Source organism: Haemaphysalis longicornis, unplaced genomic scaffold (assembly GCF_048455015.1).
Source record: "Haemaphysalis longicornis isolate Haplotype H1 unplaced genomic scaffold, Haemaphysalis longicornis Haplotype H1 scaffold_20, whole genome shotgun sequence".
Classification (NCBI taxonomy): domain Eukaryota; kingdom Metazoa; phylum Arthropoda; class Arachnida; order Ixodida; family Ixodidae; genus Haemaphysalis; species Haemaphysalis longicornis.
The window spans coordinates 410,862-434,806 of NW_027526296.1; the positions used below are offsets into that span (position 1 = coordinate 410,862).

The 23,945-nt window shown below is 46.5% G+C and overlaps 1 protein-coding gene across 1 annotated transcript in view; it reads left to right on the top strand.

Moving 5' to 3' along the window:
- LOC144172280 (caspase-7-like) overlaps window positions 1-23,945 on the top strand; it is a 60,454-nt gene that overhangs the window by 20,750 nt on the left and 15,759 nt on the right. The window contains exons 4-5 of the mRNA XM_077701028.1: window positions 3,472-3,619; window positions 9,174-9,349. Of these exons, the coding sequence (XP_077557154.1) occupies window positions 3,472-3,619; window positions 9,174-9,349 (324 nt within the window). The remainder of the gene's footprint in view (window positions 1-3,471; window positions 3,620-9,173; window positions 9,350-23,945) is intronic.

Consider the following 23,945-nt stretch of genomic DNA (forward strand, 5'->3'; position numbering starts at 1 on the left):
TTAATTAGCTACCTACATAAATATTTGCCACCTAATTATGGGTCCCCCTGGACCCATAACGTCCCTGTTGAGCTGGTTTTCACTTAAATCTAAGCGTGTAATTTTAAAAAAACCTGTCGTCTTGAGTTTTATAACCATATATCATCATCATCACCAGCCCATCTACGCCCACTGCAGGGCAAAGGCCTCCCCCATTATTCTCTAATTACGTCGGTCCTGTGCCAACTGTGACCATATTATCCTCGCAAACTTCTTGATCTCATCTGCCCATCTAACTTTCTGCCGCCCCCTGCAACACTTGTCTTCTCTAGGGATCCACTCTGTTACCCTCAATGACCAGCGGTTATCTTGCCTTCGCATTACATGCCCTGCCCACGTCCATTTCTTCTTCTTAATTTCTACTAATATGTATTTCACACCAGTTTGCTCCCTGGCCCACTCCGCTCTCTTCTTGTCCCTTAATGGTACACCTATCATTTTCCGCTCCATTGCCGCTGAGTCGTTCTCAATTTAAGTTGAACCCTCTTAGTGAGCCTCCAAGTTTCTGCCCCGTAGGTGAGTACTGGTAAGATGCAGCTGTCATACACTTTTTTCTTCAGCGACAATGGTAGGGTGCTACTCATTATCTGAGAATGCCTGCCATATGCACCCGTCCCCATTCTGATCCTTCTAATTATCTCTGCCTCATGGTTGGGATCTGGGGTCACAACTTGGCCTAAGTAGATATATTCGCTTACCACTCCCACTGCCTCGCCACCTATCTCAAACCGCTGTGCTGTCCCGAGGTTATTGATCATTACTTTAGTTTTCTGCATATTAATTTTCAGGCCCACGGTTCTTCTCTGTTCGCCCAGTGCGGAAAGCATGCTTTGCAATTCGTCCCCCGAGTTACTTAGCAAGGCAACGTCATCAGCAAATCTGAGGTTACTGAGGTATTCTCCATTAACCCTTACTCCCACCTGTTCCCAATCCAATGTTCTGAATACTTCTTGTAAACATGCTGTGAATAACATTGGAGAGATTGTGTCTTCTTGTCTGACATCGTTCCTTATAAGTATTTTACTGCTCTCCCTATGGAGGATGATGGTAGCTGTAGACCCATAGTAGATATCCTCTAGTATCCTTACATAATGCTCATCTACCCCCTGGTTCCGTAATGCCTGAATGACTGCTAGGGTTTCGACCGAGTCAAATTCTTTCTCATAATCTATGAAGGCTATATATAGGGGTTCAGTATACTCAGCGCACTTCTCTATCACCTGATTGATCGTGTGAATATGGTCCATTGTTTATTAACCTTTACGGAACCGTGCTTGTTCGTTAGGTTGACTGAAATCTAAGGTTGCAGAAATTCGGTTAGCGATTACCTTCGTAAATACCTTGTAGACGACTAACAGTTAGCTGATCGGCCTGTAATTTTTCAAGTCCTTCATTTCGTCTTTCTTGTGGATTAGGATGATGTTCGCGTTTTTCCAAGATTCCGGTACCATTGCGGTAATTAGGCATTGCGTATACAGGTTTGCCAGTTTTCCAAGTACAACTGCTCCGCCATCCTTCAAGAGGTCTGCTGTTATCTGATCCTCACCAGGTGCTTTGCCCCCTTTCATTTCTTTCAAAGCCTTTCTTACTTCTGCGGTCGTTACTGGTGGGATGTCTATCTCCTCTGAACTAGTGTCTCGTTCGGCATTATCCTGGATGTCCCGGCTACTGTACAGATCCCTATAGAGCTCCTCGGCCACTGGGACTATTTTATCCCTATTTGTGATGACATTGCCTTGCTTATCCTTAAGTGCATAGATCTGATTTTTTCCCACGCCAAGACGTCTCTTCAGTGCGTTCAGGCTACCACCGTTCTTTACAGCGTATTCAATCCTCTCCATATTATACTTCCGTATGTCAGCTGTCTTACGCCTATTGATTAACTTCGAGAGCTCCGCTAGTTCTATTCTGTGAGCTGCGGTAGAGATTGTCATGGTTTGCCGTTTCCTGATTAGATCTTTCGTCTCCTCTGAAAGTTTTCCAGTATCCTGTCTAGCCATAGTGCCCCCGACTTCTACTGCACACTCCGCGATAATGCGTGTAATGTTGTCGCTGGCTTCCTGTGTCGTAAGCTCGGCTTCCTCGTTAAGAGTGGAATGTCGGTTCTTCAGCGCGATCCTGAATTCTTCTACTTGACGTCTTACTGTTAGCTCATTTATTGGCTTTTTTCGTACCAGCTTGTTGCGGTCTCTCCTCAAATCTAGCCTAAGTCGAGATCTTACCATACGGTGGTCACTACACCTTACCCTTCCGAGCACTTCCACATCCTGCACGACGCCAGGGTTATCGCATAAAATGAAGTCTATTTCATTTTTGTGCTCCCCATTCGGGCTCCTCCAGGTCCACTTCCGACTCTCGCATTTACAGAAAAAGGTATTCATTATGCGTAGGTTATTCCGTTCTGCAAACTCAACTAGTAGGTCCCCCTGCTATTTCTACAGCCCAGACCATAGTTCCCAATTGCCTTGTCTCCAGCCTGATTCTTGCCTACTATAGCATTGAGGTCTCCCATAACTACGGTATACGCCATCGCTGTCCCATCTACGTATACACAACAGGATATGGTTGGTGGCAATGCCTTCCGGAGCGAGTTCATCTTAACAATGAATAATGTGCAGCTCAGGACACCGCCTTGAGGACCGCCATTTTCCTGGACATATACATTGGAAAGTGCACTGCCAACCCTCACTCGAAAGGTCCTTTCCGACATGTAGCTAGCGAGGGTGTTCAGCATGGTGCCGGAGACACGAAACGACTTGAGGTCACTCAAGATGCCATAACGCCAGGCACTGTCATAAGCCTTTTCCATATCAAATAAGACTGTTATGCAAAACTGATTATGGATAAAGGCATATTTTCCATACGATGCTTACGATGCATCTCTTACATACGATATATATATATATATATATATATATATATATATATACATATATATATATATATATATATATATATATATATATATAAGTATATATACCGAGAGGAAGAGAGAGAGCGAGAGTTTTTTGTGTTGTTTGTGGTTCAGGACGTGCGTTCCGGGTGCGGCCCTGTACTCCCGACCATCCGTTTACACATCCGATGCTTCACCTCGCATAGTTTGATGGTGGGACGAACGGATTCTGCGCAATTCATAATACCGAAATTTTGTGAACAGTTCGGAGTACATTCAGCTCATGTTTTTGCCCTGTGTACAAATACGCATGCGCTATTCAATTTCACCGGCACAATTCTGTGCTGCCACTGGGCTCGGTGTGAATAATTCCAACCAAAGCCACAATTTACTTGGTATTGAATTGCGTGGACGAAAACATAGTTTTTGACGGTTACCCACGTGTCGTGTGTGCATCGTACAATCAGCAATGTTTAAACCCTCCTGCTGTCAAGCGCACATTTTCAAATTCTCACCGAAATTTGCATGGCATCTCACAGAAATTTCAAGGCCATACAAATCTGGAGGAACGAACGGGCACAGATGAAGACGTCCACCAGCTCGACCTCCAGTTCAGCGAACTTGGCTTCGAAGTCATCGTGTATCCCGATCTAACGAAGGCCGGAACGGAATCGAAACTACGTGAACGTGAGTTGAACAACGCAAACATGTTTCCTGCATTCACGGTGGAAATTGTGCGAATGTAGCAACCCTGCTGCGGTTATGCATAACGAATACGTCTGCGCCAATTCCTAACGCGGTGAGCAGAGGCCCTATAGGCGCCCATTCTCGGCTTTGCCTGGGTGCTCACCTTTTGACCAGCAGCCATGCGTGTAGGTCATGCTGTCTAAAGCAGCCCACAACTCGCTTACGAGTATATAAGAACACGCAATATAATCCTCAACTGACAATTACAGTCCATAGCTATTCAGAAACTAGATCCTCCATTCTCATCTCCAAAACTAAGCCTCAGCGCGAGCAGCAGCAAATTTGTTGCGCGAATGCACCTAATCAGTATCTTCTGAGTAGCGGGCCTCCTTCCCCATTTGCGAGCCGGCCGCTCTAAAAGCAAAACACGAGAGAGAGAGAACGATCTTTGATGAAGTCTGGCGATGTTAGCCGGGCTAAAATGCCAAACTTGCTACGCCAATTGATAACGTGATGAAGATGATGGCGATGTTGTTCAAGAACTTGATGCGCAAAGAAACGATATTACTGCCGGTGCTTACCGTGTTGAATAAACATCAGCGGTTAACTGGTGAAGGTGGCTGAATGGCCGGCGTCCGTGGTATCTGCTGAAGCGCTAAGCATGGCTTGTGTAGTTGAAAGCGGCTGCATGGCGAAGAGTCCGCAACGAGTCATCGTCACCACGTAGGGCATGGAGGAAAGAAAGGGTTAGGAGAGGCCCTGACGTCACATTTGTGAAGCCGAGTCCCGCCATGATTTGAGCCCACTGAACCCAGCATTCTATCCCATCATCCTTTGCTGTCTCCGGTTTGATTTGACTAACATAGCGTCGCCCTGCCCTCCCTCTTTGAAGCGAAAACAGCGTCGTCGCTAATTCCTCGGAGCGATGTCATGTTCTAAGCTGTTGATTTCGCCTTCAATTTGTCCATTTTAACACTCACCCAAAGTTTCAATCGAAAACCGGCCTTTTTTTTTGAGATAGAAGGACGATTTTTCAGCTCTTAAGCCTGGCAAAGTAGAGTTTCTCGTCGTCATAGCAACAGGCTCGCGGGATGGCGAACGCAGACGACGGGAGCATTGTTTGGGGTCGTACAGAACTGCGGCCTTTGCGCGCTACGTCTCAGCAGCGATAAATTTCGCTTCACTTCGCAACGAAGAAACACAAAGTGAGCAAAGAACGAACTGTGGCTCTCGCCAATGCTGAGAGAAGGGGATTTTCCCTCCAGGTGGCCGGCGGCGGCAGCGGCTGGCTCCGCCGATCTCGACGCGATGTAAGCGCCGCTGCGGCCGGGGTGCGAGTTAAGGCCGCCTCCGACAGCGGAGCTTTCAAAAAAACTGACCCAATCTAAAAACGTTTGTCGTAGCGACTGCGCTGGTTTTCAAGCGTAGCGAGGCAGCCACATGCCAAGCGCCTTAAACATTTGTCCGTTCTATTCGCCCAGGTTTGGCTACCGCAGTTGGAAACAAGTAAGCAACATTGTCCATGGGATCAAGAACACTTTTCGTAATGCATTGGGATGCTAGGGGCCTCTCCTGAGTATTCTTTCCTCCATGACGTAGGGTAATGCTAATTCCGCGAACAAATTAACGTGGTTCAGCGACATCTGGGACAGTTTGTCTCGTACGTTTTCTTCCCCTCTTTGACTCATAGTTTTACTCACCGGTAAAACTATAAGACGTTTTCGCGCGGGCCTTGACCAAGCAAGCCTTTCGCCATTGGCCGAAGAAGTTAAAGGATTCGATGTTCCTCCGCTTTTATTGTGAGGCGAAGTGCCAAGTGGCTTCTTCTCCCGTTGCCACCATCTCTCTTCACATGTGCCTGTGGGGAAAACGAGCTTCTCCCACAGCGAAACCCGCAGGCGGTGTGCATGCTCCAATATCCGGTATGCGCCCAAGGCCGTGACTCAATTCAAAGCGGCTGAAGTGGAATTGATCGGTTATCAGTACCGAACCAAACGCGGACTATCCGCATTCGTGTTTCACGAATGTTACAGACCTGGTACTACGTATCCGCAGACTATATGCGGTGAATCCGAGAAAAGTAAGGAGTTATGAGTAGTATTTCTGATCCTAAAAACAATTCAGGCAATGTGGATGAATTCTGCAGCATTCGCAAGAGGAGCTGCAGAAGCTGTAAAGGCGCAAACTGCCACGTATAAGTTAAAGTTAGTCCTAACCTATGCACGAACGTCTGTCTACGATGATGACGCTGTACACATATTTTACGAGGATTTCGAATGAGGGTTGAATACGTTAAAACAATCAAAACCCGATAGTAACCGGAGGTTCTGGCGCAAACAAGTTGCGGCAGCACCTAAGTTATCTTATATGGGAGAATGCGTGAGCATCAGTTCTCACTTAGTTCAGAAAGCGCGTGTGTGGGCAGATGTGTTGATGTTAATGCTACTGAAAACTGGTGACCTGGCCTTGAGCCTCTGACAGATTTGGATATCCAAGGGATGGGTATCCAAGGGTTAGAGTTTGGTACGGTGACGCGGTAGCCAAGTCGGGACTTACGGATTGGCCATGAACTTCATACGTCAGCTGATGACATAATATCGCCATTAGCTGATCCTCTTGAGTGGGTGCGTTGGAATAGCTTCTGGGTACGTGTTGACGTCATAACCAAATGGGTTATGACGTCAACATGTCCACAATTCTAAAAAAAAAACGGGCGCCGTTTTGAAGCGGCGCGGTAGTGGCATTCAAATACATGTATTCTTGGATTGGGGCGCCGCTTTGAGCGTCAGCGTAAAAGTGAAATCCTTAAGGAGGTGCACTGTAACAAGGTCGCAAAGCGACGCGCACTGCCCCCGTCGTTGCGCTTGTCGCTTTGCGCCCTTGTTACAGTGCTCCTCCCTAGGGTGTCCACCTTTCCGTTTCCCCTCAGAGTGGCGCCCCAACCCAAGAATGCATGCATTTGCAGGCCAACCGCGCCGCTTCAAAACGACGCCGGCTTTTTTTTTAGAATTCGGTTCCTTTTGTCGTCGTCATTGGCCAGACGAGACCATCTGGGTAGGTATGTTGTAAGGCCTATATTCAACATCACCCTTAGTTGACCTTTGCAATACTTTTCCCCACATAGTACACGGCTGCATGCACATTTTGTCCACAACTATAGTTCATATCACAAGCTAGGTGCAGCACTGAGGAGGCTACATTGTTATCAATAGTGCGCCCACTGAGGGTGCCTAACTCGCCGAGAAGGGGGTCCTGAAAGGACATTCTCTTCTCCCCTCTCGGCAAGTCGCACTGCAAGGCCCCGGCGCCTTTTGTTGTTTCCTTCGCGGTGAGTTACGCGCCCTGAGGGGACGGCTTTTGACAACAATGTAGCCTCCACAGCGCTGCACCTAGCTTATGGTATGAACTATAGGTACCCTCCAACATACAATTCTGGAATGCGTTCACAACCCAGCTATACCACCCCACTCCACCCATTCATTTCCTGACCTGTGGGGAACAATTTTGAACAACTGTCGACTGGAAGCGCCTTCTAGTTACCCTAGCGAAGACGGCTAGGACAACACATGAATTCCCGTACTAGGGTCCACTCCCACTATCGTGCTCATTTAATCGTTTTCTCTCTCTCTCTCTCTAGATCTTGACGGCTTCCGAGTCAACATCAAAGTCGTTGTAGCGAAGCCGCAAGTACAGGTTGAAAACGAACGCGCTAAAATGCATAAACACTAACACAGGGGTGAACAGCTGCGCATATTGCGCAGATTTGATAGGAATTTGTTTTCCTGCGCCACACTGCTCCAAAAGCTTGAAAAGTGCAAACATTGCGCCGAAATGCTCTAAAACAGTCTTAGAGTCAAGGATTATAACCCTCCCGTCAGTTTCGCCGGAGAAAAATGCTTACTGACGGCATAATATTCCAGCACCCCCAAGGTGATGTTGTTTGTAAAAGTTTAATTGATTGATCAATCAATAAGAAACCTGCCTAAAATTGTACCCGAGAGAATTTCATCGGAAGTCACAATGTCGGGTTGCAGATGTTATATTCTGTGCGCTTTTAAAGCTTTCCCATCGAAAAACATTGCAAAGTCCTGTAGAAAAAATACTTATGTGTACTGAAGCGTCAAACTACTTGTGCAATTTGATTAAAAAACGGCAATTTTTGGAACGCCGTATCTCCGGAACGACATTAGTGGGCGCCGCGATCTTGGTGTGGTGAAGATGTGAATACGTGGCCGTCGGGCGAAGCAGTTGCTTTTGGTTCAGGAAAAGTGCTCTTCGCCGATTTCTACCTTGGTTTTAGTTAACACGATGGCAGGGTTTACATTTAGTCGTTTGATCTGTTGCGGGACTCCCAAGACGGTAGTTCGTCAAAAACAACATCGTCTGTGTTACGGGTATTTATAAAGTGAGTTCTGGCCTGGAGTGATGCCCAATGTATGAGAAAGTATTTTATTGATAACGAAGAAAAGTAGAGGAAGTGAAGAATTCGGAAGTCTTACATGTAATTTGCCTTCGTTATGTTGTAACGTGGGAAGAAAGTGTGAGTGCAAAAAGAGTGAGTGAGTGAAAAGGACTTTAATAAATGCCTGCAGCAGACGTAGTGTTGCCACTACGCCCGGACGTAGCCCCTCGTCGGTCATTTGGCCACTCTAATAGACGGTCACCGTCGCTATTCACTGTGGTGGTGGTTGCCCTGTTCCCCGGAGGGAGGATGACGCCCCGCAGCTTTCACACCGGTGCTGCCGTTCGAGAGTCGACAGGATCTGCTGGACAGCGGAAATTTGGTCCTCCTTGTTGTAGATTCGCGTGACGTCTTGATACCACGGCCGGAGGTCGGTCCTGATTGAAGCCTCTACTGGTCTCACCTCACAGTCCCACAACAAAAGGGCAGCAGTCCCTCGGGCGTTGTTGCACAGTACACACGTGTCGTCTGCATACAGTTCTGGTGATATGTCCTGCATTATGACCGGGGTCAATAATGAATTGGTCTGCAGTTGTCTGAATATTGATGCTTGCTCCCTAGTTAGCTCGGGGTGTGGCGGTGCCATCACCCTTCTATTGTTTCTGTAATACTTGGTTACACCTTGAAAGGTGTCGAACCTATCTTTGGTCTCCATCCACCACTCTGCAGACGAGACCATTACTGTCGCGTGGCCTGCTAATTCTCGCGCTACAGTATTGGCCGTCTCGTTGTGGTTTTGCGATATGGCGAAACGGCTTTCCTTTGTAAGATGAGTATTTTATTGATGTTTTGTTTAGTTGTAGTAGTCCATACTAAGTTGCAGTAATTTATGTACGAGCCAAACAAAGCATTGTAGCTGTTCAGTTTAACTTTTTCTGGGAAGAGCCGTCGCGTGCGTGCTATCGCGCCAGCTACGGAAGAGAGTTTCTTACAGTTGGCATCAAGATGTTTATTCCAACAAAGCTGGGATTCGCCTGATTCGTCCGCACTACCGCTGGGCGAGTACCTAGCTGCAGTATGAATAATCCCCGGCTAACAGGCTAAATTCGGAAACTCGGTGAAAACATGCAAGAGTCTTGTTTTGCCATGCAGTTGGGGAAGAGGACTACAGCCATGACGACAGCTTTGTCTGCTGGATCCTGACGCACGGCACCAAAGAGAGCTACATGTACACCTCCGATGGCGGCAAGATGACCGCGGAGAAATTCATGAGCCCTTTCTGCGAAAACAGAAGCCTCCTTGGAAAACCAAAGCTATTCTTCATTCAGGTATGTGTTAATTATTTCGTGCCATCGATGTGACGGCATTGCGGAAAGCGGAGGCGGGGCAGGTGGGAGACTGGTTGCTGCCAGCCACCCAGTTTCCTGCCAACGTAAGACAATGTCGTATCACAGTTTGGATGTAGTCCTGCCTACCGAGGGGGGTTTAGGCGAGAGCCTTGTCATAACATTACTGCACAATAAAATAGAACTTTATTGTTGTTACAGAATGGTACATCACCAGAATATAGTCAATACAGAAAGTCAATACGTTGCAATATATAGTCAAGAATATAGTCAATATATCAAGTCAATAGTCAAGAATATAGTCAATAAGAAATTATTAATATAGTCAATACGTTTCAAGAGGGAAAATGAGCTTCACTTAAGCAGTGGAAACAAAATATAAACGGCACAGGAGACACATTCGCCAATGCACTTCAATTTCTTGAGGCTTACCGCAAGGCGGGACGGACAGGTCATTTCCTGCTGTCGTGCGGGCTCCTTGAAGGTGGCTGGCGACTGCATGTCATCACTTCAACTTCTGGAGGCTTATTGCACGGCGGGACGGACGGATCACCGCTTGCTCTCGTGCGGACTCCTTGAGGGCGGCTGGCGGCGGCTTCTCTCTTCTGCCTGGCGAATTCCCCCCCCCCCCTTCCCCCCGCTGACAAGCGCCACCGCGCTTATCTAGCGTGCACAAAAGATGCCACGCGACCTTTCATTGTACAGACTTTCCACCTTGCGTTTCGCAGATGGCAGGAGAGATGGCGCGCGGCAGTTCCAACGGAATAACTCGAGCTTTCGGGGGGGAGAATCCCTACAAGCTCAACAGCAAATTACCGCCAAATGACTTATTGGAGCTATAAATTTGGTCGTTTTTCCTATTTCCGATTAGATCTGAAGTCGTTTATTTCCATCATCATCATCAGCAGCAGCAGCCTACTCAGGTCTACTGCAGGATGAATGCTTCTCCCACTGACCTCCAACCGCTCGTTTCCTGCCCTGCTCGAGTCTGCTGCTTTGCCCTGGACTTACTTGTTTCATCCCTGCATCATGTTATCGGCCTTCCCCTTCTCCTATACCCATCTCTTGGTACCACTGTTTTACCCTAATTGTCCACCTGTTTTCTGTTCGCCTAACTACACGGCCAGCCCAAGTCCATTTGTTTTTATTTATTTCAACTATGACATCGTGAATTCTAGTTTGTTCTCTGATCCAGGCAGCACGTTTCTTGTGCCTGAGTGTTATACCTGACATTATTCGTTCCATGGCCCGTTGACCCTTTGCTTTCTCGTTGTTTAGTAAGGCCCGAATTTTCAGCTCCGTATGTTAAAGGGGCCCTGAAAGGCGTTTTGAGGACACTAAATTGACTAGCGCAATCGTTACACTGGGTCGTCAACATCATCTGTGCCAAGTATTACTCTTTTACGCGCAGCGGAAAGCTCACACTTTTGTTGCAAAGTTTGTCGCTTTTTTCACACCCTTTCCTTCGTGTTTTTGGACGCCGCCATCTTCACATGTCTACATCATCGATTCCCAGATGTTCGTCATGAGCTAGACATCCTGCTATTGGGCGGCGTTTTCACGCACTTCCGGCAAAGAGATGAGTCGTCTGCTCAGCGTCGGCTCCCCAGCTGATCTGCCAGCGGAGTGCCGGAGTGCTTGGACATTTTACGACAAACGAAGCAAGTGTAAACAAACGCTTAACCCTTTGTATTGAATGCAGCAGGGCCATAACACGACATGAATATTCTCTTACTTAAGTACGTTCCATAAAGAAAGCGTTGAAGTCTCTTGGAACTTTTCTTGCAATCGCAGAGAACGCCCTGAAGCCGAATGCCCGGGTTTGACGCATACATTTTATTCAACTTCCAAACAATCCAGAGATGCGTTTCGAACGAATACAACGTCACAACATGCGTTGCAAGTCCGAACCGCGATTGACAGACGATGGGTTGCCTCCTCCTGCCCCTCGTAAATTCGGCACTCACCTCGCGCGCGGTTTGCGGGGACGAACAGCAAGTCACTTAACTCTGGCGCACAAGCCGAGATGGCTTTTAGCCACGCACACTGCGCATACCCCATGCGAGGTTGAGTCGTACGCCGCTTGAGAAAGATAATCCACACCATGGGAAGCACTACCCACCCGCAGAAGCACAACGTCGCATTTCATCGCGAAACAAAGGCGTCCACAACACACACACCATCGCCTCCTGTAATGCCAAAGGCATCGCGCACTGCCAAATGGGAGTGAGTAGTATACCTGCAGTGCCCATATGCCGCGAGGTGGGGCGCCAAGCTGAACCGGGATCACGCAACCGTAACTGACTTCTAGAGCGGTTTGTGCCTTGTTGCCAGGGCAACCGATGTTTGATATTGTCAAAGAAATGGTGCTCGCTCCAGCGCAAGGAAGCTCACAGCCGTGGCGGGGCATGTTTTGCCAACGTTGCCGCTCTCCACGACGCGTCGCCCCAAGCTGAACTGGCGTTCTGTGCACGAGTTCTGTATCGGTTTAAAATGTCTTTTTCACATGCCGCCGGCAGGAATTACCACCGCCACAAAATAAGACCCGGCACCAGCGGGGCCACATCTGATAGGGCGCTTTTTGGATAAACAGTGCGCTGTGCATCCAAGGGAGCGAGCGCAGGATCCTCCCCGTGCGGCTGCGAGTTCGCCGCCGATAAAAAGTCGCGTGCCGCCGATAGCAAAGTTCTGCAGCAACGTACACCGCGAAAGGGCAAGGCCAGGCCGCCGCACACATGGGGCCAGATTTTTCGTTCGCTTTTCCAGCCTTGAGCGGAGTGCGGGATTCATGGTGTCGACAAAGCTTGCCCGTAGCAGACGGCTGTGTCAGCAGCGCAATAGCGGAAGTACGTCACCGCCGAGGAGCGCAGCATCATGGGAGGGAAGGCTCGCTGGCCATCAACAGCGGAGAGTAAGTTGAAAGGAGGAGGAAACGCGGCGCGACGGTAACGCGCGGTTTTTGATTTCCGATTTCTCAGCTAATACTCATCGCTTCAACAAAATTCTTGCGGGAGGAGATTGCTAATACATTGCTTTATTTGGTTACATGTACAGGGCCGTCCACGCTAGGTGCGAACACGGCGCAGCGTGACCTTGCTCCGCGGAGCGCCAGCGCACAATCCGCGGCCGCGCATCGAAGCTAAGCGGCGCAGGCGCACAGGGGCTTGGAGGTGGGGCTTCGTGTCGTCTGCTACCGCGGGAGAGCGCCGTGCCTGCTTCTGTGAAGCACGCCTAACTGTAGGCTTGCCTGTAGCGTCTAAGCGCGCTGCGACGGCGTTGCGGGAAAGCGCACTTTCCTTACTGCGACGCGTTGTGTAGTTTCTGCGTACGAAAACCCACAGCTTCCAATTTTCAGTTCCGCGGTGCAGGTTAAATGCAAGTATTGTTGCAAACATTTCAGGACTGGCTTGGTTTAGTTCAATGAGAGACGCTGTATAGAACGGCGCCATATAATTTCGGCCACTAGGATTTATTTAATGCTCACTGGCATTACGCAGAACATAATTGTCTGTGCATTTCGCCTCCGTGAAATTTCGGTCACAGCGGCTGGGTTTCGATCTGCCGAATTTCTTCCAGATGTGTATTGGCTTTTTTCAAACATATGAATATCGCGCATCGTCGAGATGGTTCAAGCAGTCGCCCAGCCAGGAAGTCACGCCCCCAGCACAATCGTCTACTCTACGGTCGAATCCTGGACCGGTCCCACTCTAGTGTGCTAAATTATAATGCATACGTCATTGGTTGCGCTCCCTACATGGCTAGTTATTTGGAGAAAGCGGCCCCTCCCTTTGTTGCCACCTGTACGCATCCTTCTTTATGGTAAGACCCGTACTTCCTCGCAATGGGCCTGCGTGAGCAATGAAGCGGTGGTCACCAGTTCCATGCTACACAATTGTGGAACAGCTTCTCCGTTCTTTAGGTCCACAACTTCGGCATTCTTCTCTTTACTATCCCCACACACATGGGCTAGCCAAATGCCACGAACAGAAAAATCACCAATATGTTCAATACATTTTCAATATGCTTAACAATGCATGCAATGCCTTACATTAAACAAAACACTTGCATTGTGGACTCTGCATATTCTGATTCCTTTTCCATGAGCTCGTTGATCATAATCGAAGTGGCATCGAGCAATCCTGGAGAGTCTTCGAGCAAGACCGAGCATGTAAATACTCCGATCAAAAAAAATTTCGGAAGCTAGCACTCACGCGCAAGACTTCAGTGTTGAAGCTGTTGTTGGTGAGCTTTGCTGGACGCAGCTAAGCTTTAATATCATTGTTTATTTTCATAGTTGCGGTGCTAGTAATCGTAGTCATATGCATCAAACCGGTCGTCGTCTTTCTCGAAGCGAGTGGTGGATTGAAAGTCGTCCTCTGCATTGTAGTCTTCAACCAGCCCTTCGTCATCGACTCGAGACGCGGTTGCAGGATCTGCCAGTCGTCTCGGGAAGTATTGCCACACTCGTAGCCATGTCTCCAATTATCCACAATGGCTTCCAGAGAATGTGTCGGTCGCGGTGACCTCTACCAAGCAGCATGTTTTTTTTTTAATTTTAGCATTGGACTTTAGCATTAACGCTGAAGTTTTGTTGCATGCGCGGCAGAGATTGACGACCGCGCTGGTTGTCTTTTTTTTTGTTTTTTTGCTATAGCCACTGCACGAGCCGAGGAATCGGCGTTTTCTACAAGGTACACGCTCCCGAGTGCTCGGCATGTTCTCGCTTCTAGAGGTTTTTGCCTATTCGCGCTAAATCCACTGCGCGTGCCGGGGACGCTCGGAGGTCGCCGCAAGTACGCCCCAACAAGCCTTCAAAATTTTCTCTCTTTGTTTGCTGCAACGGTGGTCTTACGGCCAGTAACACCTCCGTTGTTTAAAAAGCCGGCCGGATGGCACATTCGGGCATAAGGTCATCTGCTTTAGAGAGCACACGCAGAAAATACAGCTTTGCTCCCTTACCCTTTTTAATTCTAGGGTGCGGTTAAATCCCGAAAAACCCGCCAGGACATCACCTGGCCCGCCGCGGTTGCTCACTGGTTGGGCTGGTTGGCTACACTGAGCCGGGAGACCCATGTCCGATCCCAGTAGCAGGTGCCACTTTCAAAAGAGGCGAAATGCAAGAACGCGCGTTTGCTGCGTGGTATCAATGCACGGTAAAGTTCCTTGGGTGGTTATTCGGAGCACTTCTCTGCAGCGTTTTCGTAGCAAGTGTCGTTTTGTAGCGCTAACCCCTATAACCCGAGCCAAACCAGTTCTGAAATGCCTTCAACCTTCAACAATACTTGCATTTAACCGGCATCGTGGAACTGAAAAGCGGAAGCTGTGAGTTCTCGTACGCAGAGTCTACACAACGTGCCGCAGTAAGGAAAGTGCGCTTTCCCACAACGCCGTCGCGCCGCGCTTAGACGCTACAAGCATGCCTACAGTTAGGCGTGCTTCACAGCAAAGCAGGCACGGCGCTCTCCCGCTCTAGCAGACTACACGAAGCCCCGCCTCCAAGCCCCTGTGCGCCTGCGCCGCTTAGCTTCGATGCGCGGCCGCGGATTGTGCGCTGGCGCTCCGCGGAGCGAGGCCACGCTGCGCCGTGTTCGCACCTAGCGTGGACGGCCCTGTACATCCACGCATCGGCGGAAGGTATTTCAGGACCCCTTTAACACCGGCAGCAGGCACTGGTTGTAGATCTTTCTTTTGAGTGACAGTTGTAGCTTACTTTTCATTATTGGGGAGTGCTTGCCCAGAGCACCCTACCCCACACCTTTTCTGCGCCGGATTTCTCTCTCGTGGCTGGGTCAGCACTAACCATCTGTCCGAGGCAGCTATAACCTTTACCTTCTTCTAGTGTTTTGTTTCCTAAGCTGGAGAGGACGCTTTGTGCATGCTTGTTACTTATTACTTTAGATTTATTCATATTTATTCTAGCCCCATGGCCGTGCTTTCTGATTATAGTTGCTCAAGTGTTTTTTTGCACGTAATCTGCAGTCTCACTCAGCAAGGCTATGTCGCACGAAAACCTCAAATGGCTCAAGTACTCCCATCCTATGTTTTCCCAGTCAAGCTTTCTGAATACCCCCTCCAGACATGCTGTGAACAGTTTTGGCGAGATGGTACCTACCTGTCTTAGTCCCTTTCGGTTCCGGAATTTATAGTTTTGCTTGTGAAAGGTCATCCTGCCCGTACGTCCCTTCATGTGTCGTCTAGGAGTCTATGTGGGTTTCTTCTGTTCCCTCGCCTTTTAATGCTTCTAGCACGGGAGCGGTGTGTACTGAGTAAGACACCTTCTCATAGTCTATAAATTCCATGTAAAGGGGATTAGTTTCATCTTCCCATCTTCCTATCACTTGATTGACGACATTGATGTGATTCATGGTTGAGTCCCCTTTCCTTAACCCAGCCTGCTCGCTTGGCTGTTGGGAATCCCGGTTGATATCCACGAGGCTAATTATAACTTTGGTAAACAGCTTGTAAACAACTGAGAGTAGGCGCATGGGTCTGTATTTCTTAAAGAGCTCTTAGACATTGTTTATCTTGGGGGGAGGGGGCGGGAGGTGGATAGTATCGCACAGCAACAGCTATTCATTGAACTAATCTTTGACGTAGTATTCTGACCTTGAATAAATGTACTTTTTACGAGAGTAAAAAGTCCAGGAAGCTACAAAAACATCTTTTGTGTGTGTCTGCGTTTATGAAGCGGCAGATATTGATGTTAAACCAGAGAGCAAAGCGATTCCGCACCTGGCTACACGCTCACCTGTTCTTGGCAGAATGATACAGGGGGCGCCAGAGCAACGATCCTCACGGCGCGAGCACTCCGCGCTCCTTTTCTGGCACATGGGTTTCATCGGTTTTATTTCTGCTTTTTTGACTGTGTACGGGAAACGATTATTAGATGCGGAGCATCTTATCGTCTGGGCATGTCCCACGTCAGCGTCCGCGATCACACTGCGCATGCGCAACTCTCCTCCTTCCCTCTCTCCCACAGCTGCGCGATACTCCCGCCAATTCTTCTCTCGTACCAGCTGCGTGCACTTCGCTTTCGCTTCTCCCGCGTTCTCGCTTCTGCTTTCGCGGCGCATGCTCAGGGCTTGCGCATCTCTCCTCCTCTCGTCTCCTCTCCTTCAACCTTGAATGTAAATTTTTAGATACGGAGCATCTCATGCTCGGGGCTGTGTCCCTACCTACCTTGTCCGCCGCCCGCACTCTGCTGCGCATGCGCGTCTCTTCAGCCCCGTCAGCGTTTAGGCTGACGTCAGCGCGGTCCACTATAAAAAGAAATAGTTAGGCGGCGCCCGGTTTTGATCCCACGACTCTCCGGCAGCAACGGCAGGTACGTGGCGCTCTTCCCACTGCGCTACAAACCGAGACGGGAGCATGCGCTACGAACGCGCCTGATGTCCTTCACTCATTCAAACTACGTCAAGGAGCTACTGATTTAACGAAGGCACGCGAAGCTGAACGTCAACGGAAACGACGAACTGAAAACTAATGGGAACTTCAGTCGACCGCGTGGCTGCTTCGAATACTACTCGGGGTTCCCCTACGGAAAGATGGTGTAATTTTTTGCACCATCTTCTTTGATTCACTGTTTCGAGCGATGCTTCAACGCTGTTTCTGCTATGAGGTAGAGTATGCACACCCCGTGGTTGGGGTAATGATAACTCCTGCCAAGGAGTTTCATTTCATTGCTTCCCATCAAGTTATGATCGTAGGAAAATGTGGTTGGATGCGCTCGGCCGTCTGAGCGAACCGTGTTGCCTGGTTTTCTCTCCGAACTTTCCCCTCTACTGTGTTACCGCAAACAAGAGTTTCAGTTTGCCGCTGAAACCGAAAGGACATGTTTTAGCTCTCCGTTTGCGGTTTGAGAATTCCGCCTAACCGGCTGCCGTAATGCAAGTGGCGACATCCGGCGAATTTGTCTCAAAGCAAATTACCAACGTTTGTTGCCCAGAACTGTTCCCTTACGCTTGAAATAGCTTTAAGCTTGGACTTCTTAGCTTAGACTTCTATAATACAATAATTTTCTTTTAAAATAATCGTAGGCATCCCAAGCAACAGAAAGTACCAAGCCCAAGCATCGCAAATTAGCGTCCAATTCGTCCGAGCGAGGCAATATCTCGGCCGCCATTATTGGCTGGTGTATGGGAAAGGTGACAAGCCGACAGGTGGCCAAGCTCTGAAAGGGCAATATTGGACAATGCCTGGCGAAGCAAATTTTCATGACAAGCCTATCCGTGGAACACCATGCTATTTTCATTAACATTTGTGGCTTTCGAGTCAGTCCTTATGGCCAATGCCTATTGTATGAGTTGCCTCGCGGCCAGATTTCTGCTTTATATATGCATTATGTAGAAAATTACTTGATGCGCACGCATTAGATAATTTATTTATTTATTTATTTATTTATTTATTTATTTGTAGATACTGCGATCTCGTAACGAGACCTTAGCAGGGTGGGTTACATCTTTGTAACGAGTACATAACATGACACAAAGTTGTACAGAAACATAGTCGATGGCAGGTAATAGAAACAAATCAACAACAATCAATGCAAGTGCGACTCGAATAAAGATAATGAACTTAGTGAAACAACATCATTCGCCGCGTAATTCCAATCAACAATGGTACGTGTGAAAAAAGAATATTTAAAACAGTTATTTCGGGGAACAAGTGGTGTAATCATAAGGGAGTGCCGTTTTCTGGTAGCATAACCTGAAGAAAAGGATAAAATGTGCGACGTATCTACACGGTAGTGCCCTTTTACTAACTGAAAAAGAAATTTTAAGCGACAGATGCGATTTCTCTCCGAAACTGATTGGAACCCACTTCTGTTTAGGAGTTCAGTAATGGAGGAGCGACCATATGAGTTATATATAAATCCAACTGCTTTCTTTTGTATTCTTTCTAATTTTTCTATATTATTCCTAGTGAAAGGGTCCCAAATGACGACTGCGTACTCCATTATCGGGCGAATTATTGAATTGTAGGCAAGAAGGCGAAGATCGGGTGTGGCGGACTTTAACGAACGCCTTAAGAAAAACAGTTTCCGAAGACATTTTGCAGTTACAACATCGATATGCTTCGTCCAAGACAGGTCATTGGAAATCCAAACACCAAGATATTTGTACTCCTGTACTTCTGAAAGTAAAACGTTGTTTGCTGTGTAAGAAAACAAAAGCGGTCGCTTTTTATGTGTTATTCTCATAAATACCGTTTTTTCAAAGTTTACTGGCATTTGCCGCTTATCGCACCAAGAAATTACTTTCGCAAAGTTTTCGTTCAGCCTGGCCTGATCTTCAACGGAACTAATTTTCTCATATAATACACAATCATCAGCGTATAGTTTAACTGGAACTGACAGGTCTGTGACAATGTCATTTATAAACAACAAAAATAAGAGCGGGCATAGAACCGATCCCTGAGGGACACCGGAATCAACTGTTACTTTGCCTGAACAAGCTTCATTCAGAACAACAAATTGGTTGCGGTTAGACAAGTAGGCTTTGATCCATGTTAGTATTTTTTCGTTTCTGATTATACAGCCTAATTTGTGCAGTAATTTAGTATGCGAGACTTTGTCAAATGCTTTACGGAAATCCATAAATATAACATCGATCTGTTTACCTTCATTAATTGCCTGTGAAAAATCATGAACAGTTTCAACTAATTGTGTCGTAGTGGAATAACCGCGCCGGAAACCATGTTGTGCATTCGTCAAGACATTATGTTCGTCGAGAAATTTAATCACGTGTTTATGAATAATATGTTCCAGTAATTTGCACGTTGTTGATGTCAGGGAAATAGGGCGGTAGTTAGAAATGCATGCTTTGTCACCATTTTTATGCAAGGGTTTAATTTTAAGTTTAACTCAGCATATTGCTTCAGGAAGGCGTTGGAAATACCATCAGGGCCCGTGGATTTTTTAACATCAAGTTGCAGTAACAAATTAAATACACCATGCTCAGAAATAGAAATATCAGGAACAGGGGGGAGATCCAGACTAAAATGCGGGAGTCGGGCATTGTCCTTCGTAAACACTGTTTTGAAATGACTGTTAAAAGCCGAGCAAGCTATGGTTTGGTCATTCACAAGCTTTCCATCGATTAAAAAGGAATCAGAAGAGCTGCTGCGGGGGCTAATAGCTCTCCAGAACTTTTCTGGGGAGGATTTAATAAAGGATGGAAGCTGAGTGTAAAGTATTTTTCTTTGTCTTGCATAACTTGCTGTTTTAATTTTAGGGATATTTTTTTCAATAGTTGATTTTAATTCATTACCACCTTTCTTTCTCGACTTTTTCTTCAGTCTCTTCAGCTTTTGTTGTAGGTGCAATGTATCCCGAGTAACCCAGGGGTTGTGTTTCGCGCTTTTTCTTCCTATCAAAGGCACAAATCGCTGAATACACTCACGAACAATGCCTTTAAATGTATGCCCTAATGCGTCGACACTGCAAGTGTTATCTTTAAAATTGTCGTACTGTAAATCCAACATATCAATGATGGATTCGTGATCGGCACGGGAAAAATTGGGGAAATAACGAATGGCATTGCTCCGAGTTATGGTGACGGCGGTTAAGGTGAGTACAACTGCTTTATGATCAGTGATACCTGGCACCACTTCACATAAAACATGTTCCTTTATATTGCCGCACACAAAAAACAGGTCCAGAATAGACTCTGAATTCTTTTGTATTCTAGTAGGATCGCTCACAATCTGCAATAGATCAAAGCTAAACGCAATGTCAGGGATTTCATTTTCTACAACATTGCCTGAGCGGGATGACAGCGCTGCCCAATTTATGTTTGGCAAGTTGAAATCCCCCATGAGAATAATTTTGTCGTCCTGTTTTACGTTGCAACTTAGGTAATCTTTTAAATGTTTTAGAATACCAATTGAAGAATTTGGAGGCCTATAAATGGCTCCAAGAACATATGCAACATTATTAATAAACACTTTGCAAAAAACACTTTCCATCTCTTCCACATCAGGCATTCTCACGACCTTCACGGATTTTTTTAAAAGAACGGCGACCCCTCCTCCTCGGCTCCCACGTTCTCTACGAAAAACATTGTAATTCTTTGGCACAAATTCACTGTCGTATATATCCTCGTGTAACCATATTTCTGTGAGCACTGCTATGTCAGGACCGTGGGAAAGTAGCACACTTTCTAGCTGGGCTGTTTTATTAAATACACTCCGACAATTGATATTTAAAATGGAAAGGGCTTCTTTGGTTCGTCTGTTTTGTTTTGAAGGTCATTTAACAGTCTTGGAGATTTTGCACCGCTTGTTCTTTTTATCATCCCAAGTGAACATAGTCCCGTCCACGCTTAATTTGTCAAAGACTAGTTTGACCTTTAATTCTGTTTAATTTATTGTGCACGCATAAAATAATTTTCCACACAAATAATGACACGTATACCACAGAAATCAAGCCGCAAGACGAGTTGTAGAAAGGACAGTCGGCATGATCAGATCACCTGAATAATCGCCAGTTTCTCAATGAAATTGGAAATTATTTGATGTGAAGGCGTTTCTGATGTTTCCTTATGTGGGCACACGTATATGTAAAGTAACTTGAAAAACATCTGTACCTCAATCAATGAGTAAAGATTTCCCACAAATTCAATTATGACTCGTAAATTCCTTTTTTAGGCAATGAGATGACATTTCACCGAGGGTACGCACGCATTAAAATGGAAATGAACTGAAAAGGTTCACATTTTGGGGCTCGGCCAAGTTTGTATGACAATTATTTGGAGCGTCCATGCATTCTCGGAACTGCGGAACAGAACTGCGCACAACAAACGAACTGCACTAACTTTTGGAGGCAATTGCGTGACTTCCCAAACAATTAAGAACCATAACACACCAGCTTGCTTTGCTTACTTTTTTATTAGGCACCTCAGAAAGCTGACCTAACAGTGGGAAAAACACGAAATAAGTTTGTACAAAACCTAAACACGGAAGCAAAATATCAATACACGTAATAGACAAAAAAAATGAAAAAGCTCATAAAACGCGAACCGATTTATGCTTCGTTTATCTTCTTGAGATGCCTGCAAAACAGAAGCATTCAGACAAAAAAGAAAACCTTTTTCTTGGTATTGGGCCGATCTGCGGAGATTCCAATATGTAGAGTTCAATCGCACTATTGTAGAATTCTCCAGCTTGGAAGACTTGTTCTCGCTGCTGCAACCGCCACTTGTCCACGGGAAGCACCTTTACGTTGGAGCGCCTGAAATACATAAACACCTCCTTCACTGCAATGATTAATGCACGCTGATTGATTACTCCATGCAGCACCTAGCAACCTCCTTAACATACGTGCCTATGAAAGCACTCCGCCTAAACTTTTAGCTTGTTAACACTCGCTCTCAAACATAAAACGTACTGTACTTGGTGTAATTAATTTTCAAATGCTATGCTTTACGACACCAGTTACTTGGCTCGTTCTCGAGAAAATAGACCGGTATTTCACCTAAATGTGCTTCACACTACGCCTGTCGCAAAACGTAACATAAAAAGTCCAAAAGACAAAGCAACACGCCAGTGGGTCCGTGTAATCTTGTTGTGCCTATTTTAGTCACTCAAACCTTTAATTGTCACAACCAGAAATGTCGTGCCTTTAACCTTTTACTAGCGTAAGTTTTTTTTCTAACAACGCGCGATCAGAAACTACAAGGCCACGCTCTGCACATTTGGTTGGGAACGCACGAACTTTCAGTTCCCGTGCTTTTTTTCGCAAGACATCTTTGCCAACCTGGAGCTAGATGATAAGCCATGTGACTTTTTGATACGTTCTATTTTTAAGGGGTAACCAAATAAAGCAACAATTCCGGGTGACGCTACAAACTTAACTTATTTGGTTTAATAATAAACATGGCCATGGTTGTTGTTGTCACCGTCGCTCACTTCTGCATCGTCATAAGCGCCAGAAGCGAAAGAAACTGACGGAGAAGGCCAGCGGCAGTGTACTAACTTTGTGCTCGGCAACCTCTCTACATCGATCACCGAAATATTGAAACGAAAACTTCATTCATACCTAGCGTTTATTGTCGCCAGCTTAATACATCCATACCTCTCGTACTGCACACGAGTATGTTTCAACGCATGCTGGAAGTCGTCAACTTGCACTGGGAGCCCGGCAGCTTGTTCGGAAACACGAAGGCGCAAAGAGGATAGCTACAACTGTCGTCACACAAATACAAGTGGAGGTATCCTTTGGAAAAATGGTTTCTGAATTTCTGTTGAGATTTTTTGAGTGATTATTGATTCAACGGAAAGTCAACATAAATTCAATGCTGATTTCGTTTACAAATTAAGAACATAGCAGAATTTTCGTTCTGGTCTGCACATTGATTCTTCTAGTGCGGTGTTTTTGTTGACATTTTTTTGTATTTTCAGTGACCCACAGTAATTATTTGTAGGCAAGTCATCAGCAAATGATACCATGTACTATCTACATGCCTGTTCGACAGGGACAGCCAGGTGCATTTAAACTTTAATACCCACTGTCTTGGATGAATCAGCCTTATCAGGCAGCAGAAGGACATTTTTGCGCAGTGTCACTGTATAAAATAAGTTGCATTTTCCAACAAAGTTGCATTTTGTATCGGTAGCCAGCTTTCATAATGCCACTCTCAGCACTTTTCTGGTACCGGTACGCATATCCCCGCCGAAAATATGGCGCAAATATTTTACTAGTATGATAATCTAAAGAAATCTTTAGGAGGACGACATGTCCTCTATATCACAAGTATTTCAATGACATTCGAAAACGTTTTACGACATGTCTTTCAAATCAGGATTCAACGACATTTCGTAATCCTGCAACAGCGTAAAGGTCCAATATCGCTAAGATTTCAACGACTTGTCGAATAAGTATAATGACATGTCTGACATCATAAGGACTTCTACTAGATGTCGATATACTGCAGATCCTAAAAGTCTGATATTGTAAAGAGTCAAACGACATGTCGAAGAAGATAGACAACATGTTTATGATATAAAGAGTTCATAGATAAATCAGATATTGCCGCGAGCCATGCATTGGGTTTGTTTATTTGTGTTTTGCTTTTACCGCCCGGCTGCGCCGGTCTGTGTTATCTCCGTGCCAAGGGAAGCGCGTGTTCCATTCTTTCTTTCTGTGCCGCATGTGTTATCTGTTCAGATAGGGAGAGCATTCCGATCTAACGTGAACATCCCGGAATAATCTTCTTGCATCTACAATGTTCTCGATGCGAATCGACGGTTCCAGAACCACGCGCTTCCCTTGGCATTACCCCCGCGGCATTACCCCCCCTCTAAGAGTGCATCGACCCGATGCTAACATAAGCGACAGTCCGAAAATGAAAATAAAAGTTCGTCATCGTTCGTAGAAAGGTTTTAAGGGAACCACGTGGACGACTTCGGGCCGCGTACGTCGTCGTGATGTGCCGGAGTCACCATCGGGGATCACTTCGTAGGTAAGTTGGCCAACACGTCGCAGAATCTGGTAAGGTCCGAAATACCGTCGCAGAAGTTTCTCGCTCAGTCCGCGTCGTCGGATGGGAGTCCAAACTCACACACGATCCCCTGGTTGGTA